The sequence below is a fragment of the Rhyacophila brunnea genome, unplaced genomic scaffold (genome assembly GCF_057557595.1).
Source record: "Rhyacophila brunnea isolate RB1 unplaced genomic scaffold, BYU_Rbru_1.0 scaffold_21, whole genome shotgun sequence".
NCBI classification, from domain to species: Eukaryota; Metazoa; Arthropoda; class Insecta; order Trichoptera; family Rhyacophilidae; genus Rhyacophila; species Rhyacophila brunnea.
Window position 1 is genome coordinate 9,868,385 of NW_028232871.1, and position 14,693 is coordinate 9,883,077.

The 14,693-nt window shown below is 35.6% G+C and overlaps 3 protein-coding genes across 3 annotated transcripts; 2 read left to right on the plus strand and 1 right to left on the minus strand.

Moving 5' to 3' along the window:
• Positions 1-4,722: 4,722 nt before the first annotated feature.
• Positions 4,723-6,446, minus strand: LOC147070685 (uncharacterized). Its single transcript, XM_085949157.1, has one exon. The coding sequence runs from the start codon at positions 6,314-6,316 to the stop codon at positions 4,862-4,864; it is 1,455 nt and encodes a 484-aa protein (XP_085805283.1). The 5' UTR covers positions 6,317-6,446; the 3' UTR covers positions 4,723-4,861.
• Positions 6,447-6,840: 394 nt separating this feature from the next.
• LOC147070686 (zinc finger Y-chromosomal protein 1-like) lies at positions 6,841-8,550 on the plus strand. The gene has a single exon (XM_085949155.1). It carries the CDS (start codon positions 6,916-6,918, stop codon positions 8,416-8,418), a length of 1,503 nt encoding a protein of 500 aa, XP_085805281.1. The 5' UTR covers positions 6,841-6,915; the 3' UTR covers positions 8,419-8,550.
• Positions 8,551-9,930: 1,380 nt separating this feature from the next.
• Positions 9,931-14,330, plus strand: LOC147070687 (zinc finger Y-chromosomal protein-like). The gene has a single exon (XM_085949134.1). It carries the CDS (start codon positions 10,020-10,022, stop codon positions 11,436-11,438), a length of 1,419 nt encoding a protein of 472 aa, XP_085805260.1. The 5' UTR covers positions 9,931-10,019; the 3' UTR covers positions 11,439-14,330.
• Positions 14,331-14,693: the final 363 nt, after the last annotated feature.

Genomic DNA, 14,693 nt, shown 5'->3' on the forward strand with positions numbered 1-14,693 from the left:
TTAAATTGACTATTCCAAAACACAAACCCTATGGCTTACATCTCTAGTACTTATTCTTATTAAATATTTCCGTTATATTATGTAGAAAAATCATACATTGCAATCGCCTGTTCGTTTACTTAGTTCAAAATTTTTTCTATGATGTTGTTTGTAAGAAGAAGTTATAATTTCTAACTATTTTTGGGATCTCCAAATTGTAGTTCTAACGTACCTGTGCTTGCTGATGATTAAACACGCAATATTCTTTATTGAATATACATAACTAAATTTGGAAACACCTCGTAAATATACTCATTAAAAAAAATTTGAAACAAATACGGCACATGACAGGACTCGAACCTGCATCCATTGGATTCTGGTCAGTAAAGAATGCTACATTCTTAAATCTTGTAAATTATTCGTTGAACAAAAAAAAAATAGTTTATTAACACATTCGCAGACATATGTTAGCTAATACACGTTAGTGATATGTCGCATGTTAAAATTTTTATTTTCTAAATTTTCGATTTAGATATATAGAAATGAGTTATCTCTACACATTGATCGCCAACTAGTTTTACATAAAATAGTTAAAAAATGATTATTTGTTTCTAAGGTATTATTCGATAGGTTATGAAAGAATAAGTGTTTTTTTCATTTTGATGATTTTTTTACGTAAATATTGGTTTTTATGATGTGCCGGCCACATGTGTCCGTCACGGCGCCAACAAGTTAATTTATTATATTGCGCCGGACCGGCCATTTCGCCGGTCACCTGTCCATATGTGTTGACGAGAGCATGGTACCATTTCGAGGTCGAATTATATTTAGATTTAGATAGTATAATAAATTCACAGCGTACGTGCCCGCCGGCGCTGTAGAACAACTCTAAGGTAGGTCTTCTTTGCCGGTCACCGGTGACCCCCATAACGTAATCCAATGCCGGTCACCGGTGACCCCCATGGCGATCAACGTGTTAAGATACGACACTATCTAATGGAAATATGTTCGCATCGTGACACAAGTAGCAGGGAACATATTGTTTTAATCCAAAATACGACTTCTGTCTTCTTCTTCTGATGTTGTGACAGGCTAAAAATAAGAAAAAATAAATTGAAACCTGTAGTCTTGTTTCATTATCAAAACAGGAAGTTCCCACGCCCCACCCTGTATTTAAATATTATATTAATACAAATTGAGAGCCATCTATTGATAATTTAGAATAAATAAAAAATAAGTGACAAGCGCCATCTGTTCTCAACTATTGAATTAGCGATTCATTTAGATTTATTGGAAGGATTTCCGGATCTCTTTCGTAAGACCGTCAGATCACGTCTGTCTGGCGAGATGTATAGAAGTTGGTAAGCGTCGACGGTGAAGCCTAAAATCTTTCAGCATACATTTATTGTCGATGACTGTAGTTTTATCCAATACTAGGAAACTAGGAAAATACATAATTTGAACTCATTGTTCAATTCTATATTGTCAGTGAGCTATTGAAATTTCATCGAATTGGAGTGTCTTTGTCATTAATGTGTACCTACTTATTCATTAGTAGCAATATCGTATTATCTTCTTAGGTCCTGTAAATACACCTGACAAGTGTGCTCTTTTTCTCTGATCTCCACAGCTTACCTATTTCCCAAAGTAATCCTTCGCCACTGATCCACAGGTGTATTTTATAGGTCAGAGCTGCACGTATAACTTGGGAAGATGGAAGACTGGCGAGAAACAGGGATTCTTGGAGATGTCATGTAGTAATAATCATAATATTATGTTACCTAAGGAGTGAGTATGAGTATTCTTCTCAATTCTTCATTCGAAATAAATACAACAGTATGTAATAAAATATCGTATATTAACTCCTAAAAATGAAACCAATTTGTCTACTTATTTTCTATCATGTGTTGTACATAAAGTATCGTACCGGTCCAGAGACCCATTGATTCGTTTGACTATCGACAGTTATTTTCAGTCAATATTATTTGGAAACTTACTAATAGATTACTCCGATAGATAACCAGTATCTCTCTCTTCAATTTGTGAATGAATCATTGCATCACTAACCCTTGTTTCACACTATACGGTTTTTTCCGTGACAAGCTCAGTTTGTGGTTGAGTGTTGTGCTGTTTGTACGATTTAAAACTGTCTAATGTGAAAGCGTGCATTAGGTCACGTTCACCACTGAATCATCGATGGCCATAAGAGCGCCGTGAATACAGTGGCAATGGACGGCTGCTATACGGTGCCGTTTCGGTTTTTAACCGTCGCCGTGTAATGTGGAAATTGCCATGCTGTTCTTCACGCCACTAAAAGAGTGTCGCTGTTCATTTTTTTGCCGTACGGTCAAAACCTTATGATGTGAAAGGAGTGTTAGTCAGATTTTTTACGAACAAATACCAACCTATGTTTAAGTACCATGTGCCTCAATTGATTATGTTGTCAATAAGTACAGTATATAACCAAGTGTCTCATAGAGTCGGTATTCTGTAAGCTGGCGTACATGTCACACGGAAAGCATTGTGCCATCACGTTCAACTGATGCAAGTTTTCAATGCGAGGGAACGAGATGGATGCTGAAGCGCGGGGGAAACCGGCACGCCAGCTTATAGAAGACAGACTCTAGTATGTATTCAGAAGAAACAAAAAACATGTTATTCGTCTCTCGTAATAACTTGTTTAAGATGATGTAAATCTCATAAATCCAAAGCAACTTTTTTTCAGGACAGTAAAAATTATCTAATTTTCCACTATAAAGATACTTTTAGATCAAACGAGCGAATGTTTGTTCTTCTCCCACTCCAGCGAAATTCTTATGCTCACTCAACAACAAGCGTTAACATCAACAGAATTTCGCTGGAGTGGGGGAAGCACAAACATTCCCTCGCTTGGTCTAAATGCGGCTTAAGAAAATGACAATTTCTGTTATTTATGGTGGATCGATTTTTGAAATGATTAGACAATGGGACATGCACGTTTTACAATAATGACTGACGTTATGCTTGTAGTGGCGATACAGTTCTTTACAGGAATACACCAATCATGTCCATCCTACATTTGTTGCAACCAAAGAGATTAGATTACATGGAGATTTTTGAAGTTTTTGTATCACAATATTTGACGGCGATTCCGGAATATTTCAAATGTATTTAAATTGGGCTGTTCTGAAAAATAGCCACACTTTGCTATTATTGTCTAAGATGTTAAATATACAAAAATTTGACAATTTTATTATTTAGTAAATATGGTGCCACCAACAAAAGAATGCTTTCAATTAAGGGGGGACATGCTCAGCGTAGGTCAAAATGGAGCTTTTATCGCATTTTCAAAGCATGATCCTAGCCATTCCTTAAGCGTTGTAGATAATCTATTTATATAATTTTGAAGCCTTATTATCCTTTATATTTATTTTAATCATTTGATGACTGCATAAAGTATTTTTATTACATAAAATAGTTTTCTTTTAAACCTCTCACTCTAATGTTTTAGAATATAGTCATATTTCAGTACATGCATGTGCAGTGGTGTTAAGATTTCTTACATTTATTAATTTTTAAACGCATTTATAAAACCATTAGAATAATTTATGTCGACATTATTATAGTGAAATATTTACGATAAAAAATTATATTGATAATCTCTGTGATCCCAAATTTTAGCAATAAAAGCTCCATTTTGACCTACGCTGAGCATGTCCGCCCTTAAAGAAGAGCAAACATCTTGCCAAGTTAAATTGATAATTTTTTTTTCGACCATGTTCGATCCTTATAAGATCATATGGGTCTCGTATTGAGGTTTGTATTAAAAGATTTTGTTTTTTACGAGAAATGGATGTTAGCCACTTGTTGTTGTCACAAATTGAAAAACAATGTGTATTTGCCAGACCCAGGATTCAAACCTGGGTTCCACGACGTTATAGGCCGACGCTTAACCTGCACAGCCATCGTGGTTGTGATTAATATAGTCCTCAAAAATAATTTTTATGCTATTCATATTTTTAAGATTTGCCGATCATTGTTATTTTGGACTAGAAATGAAGTTTTTGTGACAAATATGACTTACTTATTATGACATTGCCCGGCTTTTGTGCGTTAGCATTTTTATGTCGGTGGCGATATGGTAATAATAATTAAATGCAATTGAAAACACATCGACAGATGAAATGAAAATCTCAAATGAAACTAGGTACAAATTTTACACTGTGAAATCGGTTTGAATAGATATATAAAGAAGTCTTTTTGGGTTAATAAATGATGGTTTCAAATGTCTCTATAACTCAAATTCAACAACACAAAACAGCCCAATTATTGGAAACTATAAAAAAAAATATATTCTATCTTTTAAAATTTTAAATAAAGATAGTGGTGTATTTTAGAACCATCATAATATAGTGGCAAGGGTCGGAGGTAGGCTCTTGAGATCGAACATAAATAATGCGTACTAAACTCTGTCAGTCATACTTATTTGTTTTCATTGAAATAAGAATACAAAATGGCAAATGGTATTGGTTTGTTTTTCAAATTCAATTAAACCCTACCGAAAGCAAACCGTAGATAAAAAATATTCTTCTATCTATAAAATATCTAAAATTATGCATTTTAATTAATCACACTATAGAATATTTTTTATCTAAGTACTATAGTTTGGTTGTGGCAAAGTTCTATTAATTAAAAAAAAAACTAACCAATACTATCCGCAATTTGTATTCTTAGTTCAATGAAACAATTATGTATGACTGACAAAGTGTGCATTATTTTTGTTGGATTTCCACAGCCTACCTCTATTTTTATGGTTTAGTCTAAGCAGAGTTTAATTGAATTTTAAATTTTAAAACATTTTGGTTGCAACGTACAATATGGTGGATGAAAATAAGTAATATCATCATTTTTTGTTGGTATTACTTTCATAATGATGAACAGTATTCAAATGTCTTGACAGGTCACTGTTACGGAAGAATCCTTTCGAACAGAACTCGCAAACGTGCGGAGTTTCATTCGAATGCACTTTATGGTTATGAAAGTTGAGCATGTTTTGTCTCGGAAACGCTTTCTTGCAGCCGTCCACCGTGCATTTGTACTTCTCAGCATTGTTATGCAGCGCTATGTGAAACGACAGACTATTCTTCTGCCTGAACTTCCGATTACAGATATGACACTGGTATTGGTTTTCGACGTTGTGAATGATCATGTGCTCCTTTAAATTGGACGTATTTTTCTTGCACAGCGGGCAGAATCCGGCAATATCTGAATGCATTTTTTTAATATGATTGATTAAATTTGGTTTCATCGAAAACGCCTTTCCGCACTGTTCGCACACAAAGTCTTTGTCGGAATGTATTAACATGTGTTGCTGCATAGCGTATTTAGATTTCCGAGTCTTTCCGCACACATTACAAATATGTGGACGTTCATCAGAATGTACCAATTGATGATGTTTTAAAGTAGAGCTGTGTGTGAATGAGTTACCGCAAATTTTACAGGAATACGGTCTTTCTTTGGTGTGAACACGTTTGTGTCTCCAAAAGGAGGAACGACTGGAAAATACTTTCGGGCAGAATTTACAAATGAACGGAGTTTCGCCTGTGTGGTTTCTTTTATGCTCGATTAACGTGCCGGATTGCGCAAACTTCATTGGACAGTAGTCACATGAAAACGGTTTTTCTCCTGAATGGACTCTCAGATGTACGACACGGTCGCTTTTTCTTTTGAAATGTTTTCCACATATCGTGCAAGGATAATTGTTAATTTCATCCAACAGTTCTACATGGTTTTTTTTAATATGTTTTTTAAGCCTACATTCCTTCACCGTAAAATAATCACAAAGCGTGCATTTTATGTGCGTCAATTGAACTTTCTTCTTTTTTCGACGCATGTATTTTTTTTTACGAACCGGTATAGTTACAGTTTCATTGTCTTCTGACTTGAAATCATCTTCAATCTTGCTGGATGTATCATTATTAAAATCGTCCAGGTCGTCGTTCGAGTTATCGGATTTGACGGATGACGGAGAGAATTCGTCTTTGATTTCTATTTTCACATCTAAAAGATCGTCCAATATATCGTCCTTCCGTTCACCGTAGAACTTTTGAAGTAGATCGTCTGACGTTCTGCACATCTTGACAAATCTCCACACTGTGGGAAGTTCGAATGTACAAGAGTGGCAGAGTTTAATAGGTAATTCATTATTTTCAATAATATCAATTCCAGAGCAGTAAGTTAACATCTCACAATATTTAATATTATCATTTTCAACGGTAGGTTCAAAGACTGAAACACCATCGTCAGTTCGCTGTAAACATGTCCTGCAAGTATAATCAACGTTTATATCCATCATCATTGTAATTGTATGCTTATCGCCGGAACACTAATTATTAATATATTAATACATAAAATAATAGAATACAATATCCATTGGATAAATTGCAAATTCTTTAGCTTCTTCGGCGGCGCAGCGGATTGAATTTCAATATTTTGACATTTTTATTTAGAGACCCATAACAACATAGACTACTAGACCAAAATCAACTAAAAGATGCTAGTTAGTGGCCAACAAAAAAAACAATTCTCAACAAAAACAAAACAAAACAAATTATGCATTAGTCAATATTAGGACAAAATAATTTAACCGTAGCTGTAGTCTACTAAATTGCTATAAATTAATAATCTTTTTTGAGAGAAAGTCAGTTTGCGGGACAAAATTATGTAATTTTTTTTATTAGATGAAACGTTACCAATATTTTTTATTCTACGTTCGTTTTTGTGGCGAGGTTTTGTTATTTCGTCATTTCATTTTAAGTAATATTTTCCATTCGGAAAAGTTATATTAGTTGTCTATGTATTTTAACAACACAGCAACAAACATCAAACTCAAAACGTCAAAACTGACAGTAGGTACATAATAACTATTATGTTGACATAATTATCGAAATATTCTGAATGACGAGTTCAAAGAATACAAATATGGAAAGAAGTGATTCTGATGGCTTGTGCCGTATATGCTTAACGCATCGAAAACCGATGACTTCTATTTTTGATTTTCATGATTCCGTACAATATTCTCACAAAATAGTCCACTGCGCCAGAATACAAATATCCGAACACGAGGACCTGCCTTTATTTATTTGCGAACAATGCAAATCAGATTTGGCAATTTCGTACGATTTCGTTATCAAGTGTCAAAGTTCTGACGAAAGTCTTCGGAAATCTTACCAGCTGCAAAAACTGGACAAAGCAGAAGTTGTGTCTATTAAATATGAAAATGACAGTGATAATGCTGAAATTGGTAACGACATGCTTCAAGAAGATTTAAATCCAGATATAACAATAAAAGAAGAACCTTTAATGACCTCAAAAATAGAATACGTAGTCATTAAGCCAGAACAAGAAACTCCTAAAATACAAAAAACATTGAAACGTAAGAGAAATTCAAAAAAAGAGCCGTTTGCAGTGAAAGCTGACAAGCGACAGTCGGCGCCATCAAAAAAAGACGTCACTTGTCGAATCTGCGGCCTGCGAACAAATAGTTTATCGGCCTTGATAAATCACACTCGAAAACATACGGGTGAAAAGCCCTTTGTATGTGCCGTGTGCGGAGTCAGTTTTGCTCAAAAAGGAACCTTAAAAGGACACTTACAGAGTAAGCACTCGGTAGATCAAAAGAAAACGAAGCGGGAATTTAACTGTGATGAATGCGGCAAGATATTTATTAGAAAAAGAGACATGGTAATCCATATTAGAGTCCACACCGGCGAAACTCCCCATGCTTGTCAGTACTGCCCGAAACGGTTCTCGCAGTTAAGCTCACTCATTCGCCACCGGAGAACGCATACGGGCGAAAAACCATTTTCCTGCCCGATCTGCAAAAAAAGTTTCATAGACAACTCTCTGCTTAAATCACACTCACTAGTACATAGTGAAGAGAGACGGTTTACTTGTAATTTGTGTGGGAAGTCGGTTAAAACTAAGAAATCACTAATCGGTCACATTGAATGTCAGCATATGGATGCCAATCCTTTTGTATGCGATCAATGTGGGGCTGTATTTAAATCAAGAGGCGGTCTCCTTTACCATTCGAAGAAATACCATTCGGAAAAATCTGGGAATTGCTCAATTTGTTCCAGGACTGTGGCTGATATTACTTCCCATATGCGTAGGCACACTGGTGAAGACACTGTCCGTTGCAAAATATGCAATAAGAAATTCACACACAGCAGAAGTTTAATTGTTCATATGATGATTCATAACAATGCTGATAAGTTTACGTGCAACGAGAAAGGCTGCGGTAAAAAATTCTTCTCAAAACATATGTTTGAGTTTCACATTATGAAGTATCATTCTCATGAAGTACCATACCATTGTAAACTTTGTAAGAAAGGTTGCCTTCGGAAAAGTGACTTAAAACGGCACATGCAATTCTATCACAACAAGCCAAAAGATTAATTATTATCTACAATTTTTCTCAATTGCCTTCAAGAATGTCTGTCATTTGCACAGTTTTCTTAAGTCTTCCCAGGTCATGCTAGCATCTCATAGCTCCATCATATACCCGCTGTGGCTATCTTGAGGCTCAACCCCCGAAATATCATAAACTCACAGTAATTTGCACCTGTGACAACGGTGGTCGTCAGGGAAAGGATCCAGGACAAAATCGAAGGATGCAAAAAGATTTTGGGCTTACATTAATTATCTAAAATATATTTCAATACAAATCTCTGAGAAAAATAAATGATAATATTGTACATTGATAACTCCTTATCTCCTACGCAAACGTACATCATACGAGGCATTTTCAAATACCGATATGTCCACAATTCATTAAGTATTCGTGGTAAATGATGTTTTAAGTGTATATGGTTGGTTTTATCTACAGAACAGATTAATAAAATAGAAATGCAAAAGCCAATCATTATGGACCAAGAATTTGAAGACAGTTTCGGTTTATTATTTCATGACAGGAGATACAACGCCTGCTGAGTGTCATCAAATATTACCAAGATTGCATGCGTGTTTCGTTTACATGCAAACTATAATGCATATTATTATACAAATGTAACTAAACGTCTCTTTCTATGTGTTTTATACTTAAGCGTAGTAGGAGTGTTTTTGTAGTCTTGGTAATGGCGTTACAACCGAAATAGCTGTCGACTTTTTGTAAAATTTAATTCTACCAAATAAATTCTGACTCTGTATTGAAAATAACATATGTTTAAATTTATCCCACATTTATCCATACTAGAGAATTAAACTATCTTACAGCCTCACCCAGAAGGCAACCCATTTACCTTATTTTTGTGTTCAGAAATAAATATAATATTCAAACCCCACGTTTTTCTGTTATATCAATGCATCCCGCCCAAATTTATATGCCGTAGACAATTTTTTAAATTAAAAATATGCAAGTGACTCACCACCGAGCCGAAAAGCCGCGGTTTTAATTTTGGCAGTTTTGCCGACTTGCCAATATATGAGTAAAAAGTAAAATTAATGTAATTTTTACAGTTGTGATAAGATTACCGAATAATTATTATCATTGATGATTCTGACAATATGTATATCTAAATCGGTACCTACCTACACGAATATTTCAATTACAATTCAGCAAAGAGCACAAATTTAATATTGCCTTACTTTTTTTATGCAAATCAAATCAGGTAGGTATGTAAGAATTTTTTGTAGGTGGTTAAATCCTCAATATTTGTATAACGAACAATTTAAAAGCATTTCATTCGTTTTCAGTAGGTACAAATGCTAGGACGAGCTTGTGGAATTGGATAATGAACAAATTTCGACGGCTCAGCGAGTAAAATATCAAGCTACCTACCTACCTAGTTTGAAATTAAATAAATTTAATCTCAGTTTTCGGAACTACTACAACGAGCTCGTGGTGATTCACTGTCATTACCTTTTATCAGTGACAATTTTACAGGGGCGTATTAATTGTCTATGGTCTCTTGTTACCTACTGTCAAAAAAATTATAAACACCGAAAATTGAAAGGAAAAATATTTTTGTGTCAGACGACCTCACAGTCATCGATAAACAATGGAGAATTTAAGCTGCGATATTTGCAGAATTTGTTTGAAACATTGTAAAACGATGGTTTCTATTTTTGACTTCGACGATTCTCTGCAATACTGTCAGAAAATAATGCACTGTGCCAAAATTCAAATATCAGAACACGACGATTTTCCAGCAGTTATATGCGGCGACTGTCGATTAGAATTATCGGCGGCCTACGACTTTGTTTTGAAATGCCAAATTTCCGACGAGAACCTCCGCAACTCCGCCGACTTCAAATTTCTAAAATCTGAGATCATATCTTTCGAAAATGTCCCCGTGAAAGAGGAAATCAACAGCGACTGCCCATCCGACGGGATGTCGTGCCGAGATGAAATAATACATATTTCAAAAAAGAAGAAAAAACATTTAAAAAAGTCAAAACTGATGAACAAGAAGAAAAAAAAGAGCAGCAGCTATGTTTCCAAAAGTGACGCTAAATGTGATATTTGCGGATTAGTCACAGGAAGTAAGTCAGCTTTGATCGTTCACATGAGAAAACATACAGGTGAAAAACCATACAAATGTCCAACGTGTGATATGTGCTTTTCACATAACGGAACATTAAAAATGCATATTAAACGGAAACATTTAGATGATAAGACTTCTAAAGAGAGACAGTTCTCTTGTGAGATCTGTGGCAAGTTATTTATCAGTCGGAGAGATGTCACTATTCATTTCCGTCTTCACACCGGTGAAAAACCTTATTCTTGTGAATTCTGTCATAAAAGTTTTTCACAAATGGGAACACTGAACGTACACCGCAGAATACATACAGGAGAACGACCCTTTCCATGTAATACCTGCGGAAAATCATTTATAGACACTTCAATGTTGAAAATGCATGCTTTAGTACATACTGATGAAAAACTTTTCACTTGTAATGTTTGTGGTAAATCGGTAAAGACTAAGAAATCGTTAATCAAACATTTAAATTTGCACAAAGATTTTAAACCAATTATATGCGATCAGTGCGGGGTTATATTTTCAACACAGGGTAATCTAACCTGTCATAAGAAGACACTGCATTCGGAGAAGTCAGGCAGGTGCACTGTCTGCTCTAAGCAGTGCGCGGATCTCACTCAGCACATGAGGCGGCACACTGGGGAGGATGTTTTCACTTGTAAGATATGCAGCAAACGCTTCAATCAGAGCCGGAGTCTCTCGGTCCATATGTCTAACCATGCGAATGCTGACAAGTACAAGTGTGACAAGCAAGACTGCGTTAAGACGTTCCGGCATAAATATTTACTGGACTTTCACATTTTGAAGTATCACTCGAGTGAAATTCCGTATTCTTGCAAACTATGCAATAAAGGATTTCTGAGGAAGTGTGATTTAAAAAGTCACGTAACTACTCATTTGTCCAACAAACCATTTGACCCTCAATGGAGAAGTGAATAATGTATATATTCTCATGGCACTGAATCCGTTGAAAAGATTTATCCAAGGAAGTTAACTGAATTATACTTTGGCAATAGCTTAAATGCTATCAGCTCCTGTGTCTAGGCTTGTAAGACACAATCATGGACTCTTAGATGCCCTGCATCCAGTGGCGTCCTGTGGGGGTAGGCAGATTGAGCGTTGCTTGCGGGTGGCAGTTACTCCAAGGGCGGTAAATCGAGGGGAATCATTTGGAATATATAGAAATAGCAACCTAAACTGAGTATTTAGTAACGAAAATATCTTTACTTTAAATGCTCAACTGGTTGGAAACAAAATGCATTAATTAACATAAAAGGTTTCACAGGACTGTATTTTTTTCGGGTTCGCGATGAATAGTTTACTTCCGTTGCCCTTCGACGTCCTTGGTGACTAGAAACGACACGAACATGGATGATAACAAATATTGTAAACGAAAATGGGGCGGCATTATGGAACTATCCAGGGGCGGCATTTTGTCTAGGGGCGTCACTGCCTGCATCAGACATTCTGTGTCTGACATTCTCAGAATAGCCAAAAAATTACATTCCCAGTTCCGCCCACATACGCTATTTAATTCATAATGAAAACGCCAAAGAACACAAATATCAAATATTCGTAAAAATATGACATCATATGAAGATAATAATATAATGATTTGATATTGGCGCTTGAAAAGAATAACGGATGGGCTTAAATATTGGTTGAATCCATCAATAATTAGAAATATACCGATGCTGTGTTTGAATTGTTGGAAGAATGTTTCTCAAACACTGTTTACAACAAAGACGTTATTACGTTTGCTGGCTAATTAATATACACGAAACAAAGCAATACTTGAATTCCTTGCCCTCATCATGCAATACATTAAATAATGTCAACTACTGTTGGAAGTCATAAAATTAGCATAAGGACGATGAAGAAGATACATTCCTTGGCAGAAGAATCCTCATATACCTACTTACCGAAATCTAGTTATATCTATAATGAAATTTAGTTGATTTTCTACATATTGTTCTCATCTCTGTTCCTTTGAAATCCAGTTGATTTTTTTATTCAAAGGTCCCCCTATCCCAATGGTGCCCAACCCAAATCGTTGGTTAAGCCAAAAAAAATATTACCGAGCTTAGGTAGGCCACACATATAAAAAAAAATCAAAATATTTTATTACCTTATAATTAATGTGACACTTGTTTTTGTATATTGTTTGATATCTTTTTCATATCGACTGGTAATTTAGCCGACGGGCATTGCATGATTGTTCGTGTTTTTATCGAGCAACCTGCTGCGACACTTCATTTAATTTCGAAAAGAACGATTCGCAGCGATATGTACTCCCAAACGCTGCTGTAATGCACATTGCCAGTCGTTTTAATTTTATCTACAATGATATATTTCCGATAAAACTCAAGCTTATTCCCTTCGAACATGCACTTTAACTCCATGCTTGATTGCAGTTCTATTCTTCTTCTTCTTCCACGGCGCTACATCCCGGGGTGGGATTTGGCCTCCTCCACAACCGCTCTCTACTCACTCCGGTCTCTCGCCACACTTCTCCAGTTACCGGGTCTTCCTATATGAAGCCAGTCCACTTCTACGGCGTCAGCCCATCTCCTTCTTGGACGGCCTCTGGGTCTCTTCCGTTGGGGTAGCCACTTTGTCATGATCCTTGGCGCTCTAACTTCAGGCATTCTCTCCACATGTCCCGCCCATCGTAGTCTTTGGGACTTACAGTATCTTATGATTGTTTGCTGTTCTATTAGCTCCATTTTAAATTTGGAGGCGCTGATTCCACCTCCACGTGAAATGGAGATAAGAATATTTTGAGCATTTCCTCATACTTTTGCATAAATGCGAATCTGGTATCGAATTCTTCAATTAATTTTGTGACTTCTATTGTGAATATTTAAAAAAATCTTTACGGTCATTATTAAAGTCATTTAATAATGGGAAACGAATTGAATTATTTGACCGTAGTTGATTTTCATCTTGAGTTTTGGGCCGATTGGGCTCAGATATAAAGCTTGAGTTTTGGGCCACAAAAGTCTTCATTTGGACCACGGTTGCACATGCCTTGACTATCCTGTTATCATATGATTGTTTAGCCAGAGGTATCTAAGTGGTACTGTGCTCAACCTCACATATTTGGTTTTATGGTACGTTAATTCACCAACTGCTCGCTGCTTTTGCCCTTTCGCTCTGGAGCTTGACTCCTACATAGATTGCCAAAACCAGATAATCTCTTCAAGGATCGCATCAAATGGATCATTCATCTAACGGAATCTGGATTGAATTGACTAATTATATTGCACATTCGACGAAGTCCTTCATTCAAATTGTTTTTAATTATGAGCTCGTTGCAATTTCAGTATCTGTATGTAATGTTATGTTGTAAGAACATGGAACGCATCCAGTTAAATCATGTATGTATATATATTGCATTTACCAACGTACTAAAAATATGAAATTGACATAAATCCTTGTTTAAAAAAACAATCCGTTTTACTTCCGTACTAAAACTATACTTAACCGGTTCTGTGCCTTCAGCGAGTTATCTCGCTCTACGAGTCCGTGATCGACAGGCCGCAGATACAAATTTTGCGGGTTATCTCGTCCGACTTTACAACTAAAATTATTAGCCACTGTGGATTGATTTGCATAATCTAAGAAATTAAACATACATTGACATCTGTTTGAATAATTATAAAATACGAATATCACATATTATCGGTATTACAGTGAATGTAGTAAGAGCTTTGCTCTACATTCAACGTGTCGTTAAAAATCTGCAGCCTGTCATATACTGCCATAGTAATATGAGGCATAGAAAAGGTTAATAAGTTATTAATAAATTATTGTCATTGAATAACAATAATACTATGAGATAATTAGTTGTTTGAATTATATTTACTTGAATTCTTAAATGCTGTTTTTATATATTTTTAATTTATCCACTATGTAAGCATACCCATTACTGCATCCAACTAGAAAATTAATATGAAAAATATAAATGGCCAAAGCCTGAACAACAAAATCTTTCCACAAGTGTGAGTGAGAAATCTTTTAACACGTTCGCGGAAATGTGACAGGACATCCATTGACGTCTTCTACTGTGGAACGGAATATGACACGTTTATAAAAGTTATATTTTGGATTAAAACAATATGTTCCCTGTCACTAGTCAGCGCGACCATATTTTTATATCTTAAGATCGCGCGGCATAAGCGTTGGACTATA

Bases quoted from the DNA above. Each gene is read 5' to 3' on its own strand.
- LOC147070686 (XM_085949155.1), top strand. From the start codon at position 6,916: ATGACGAGTTCAAAGAATACAAATATGGAAAGAAGTGATTCTGATGGC.
- LOC147070685 (XM_085949157.1), bottom strand. From the start codon at position 6,316: ATGATGATGGATATAAACGTTGATTATACTTGCAGGACATGTTTACAG.
- LOC147070687 (XM_085949134.1), top strand. From the start codon at position 10,020: ATGGAGAATTTAAGCTGCGATATTTGCAGAATTTGTTTGAAACATTGT.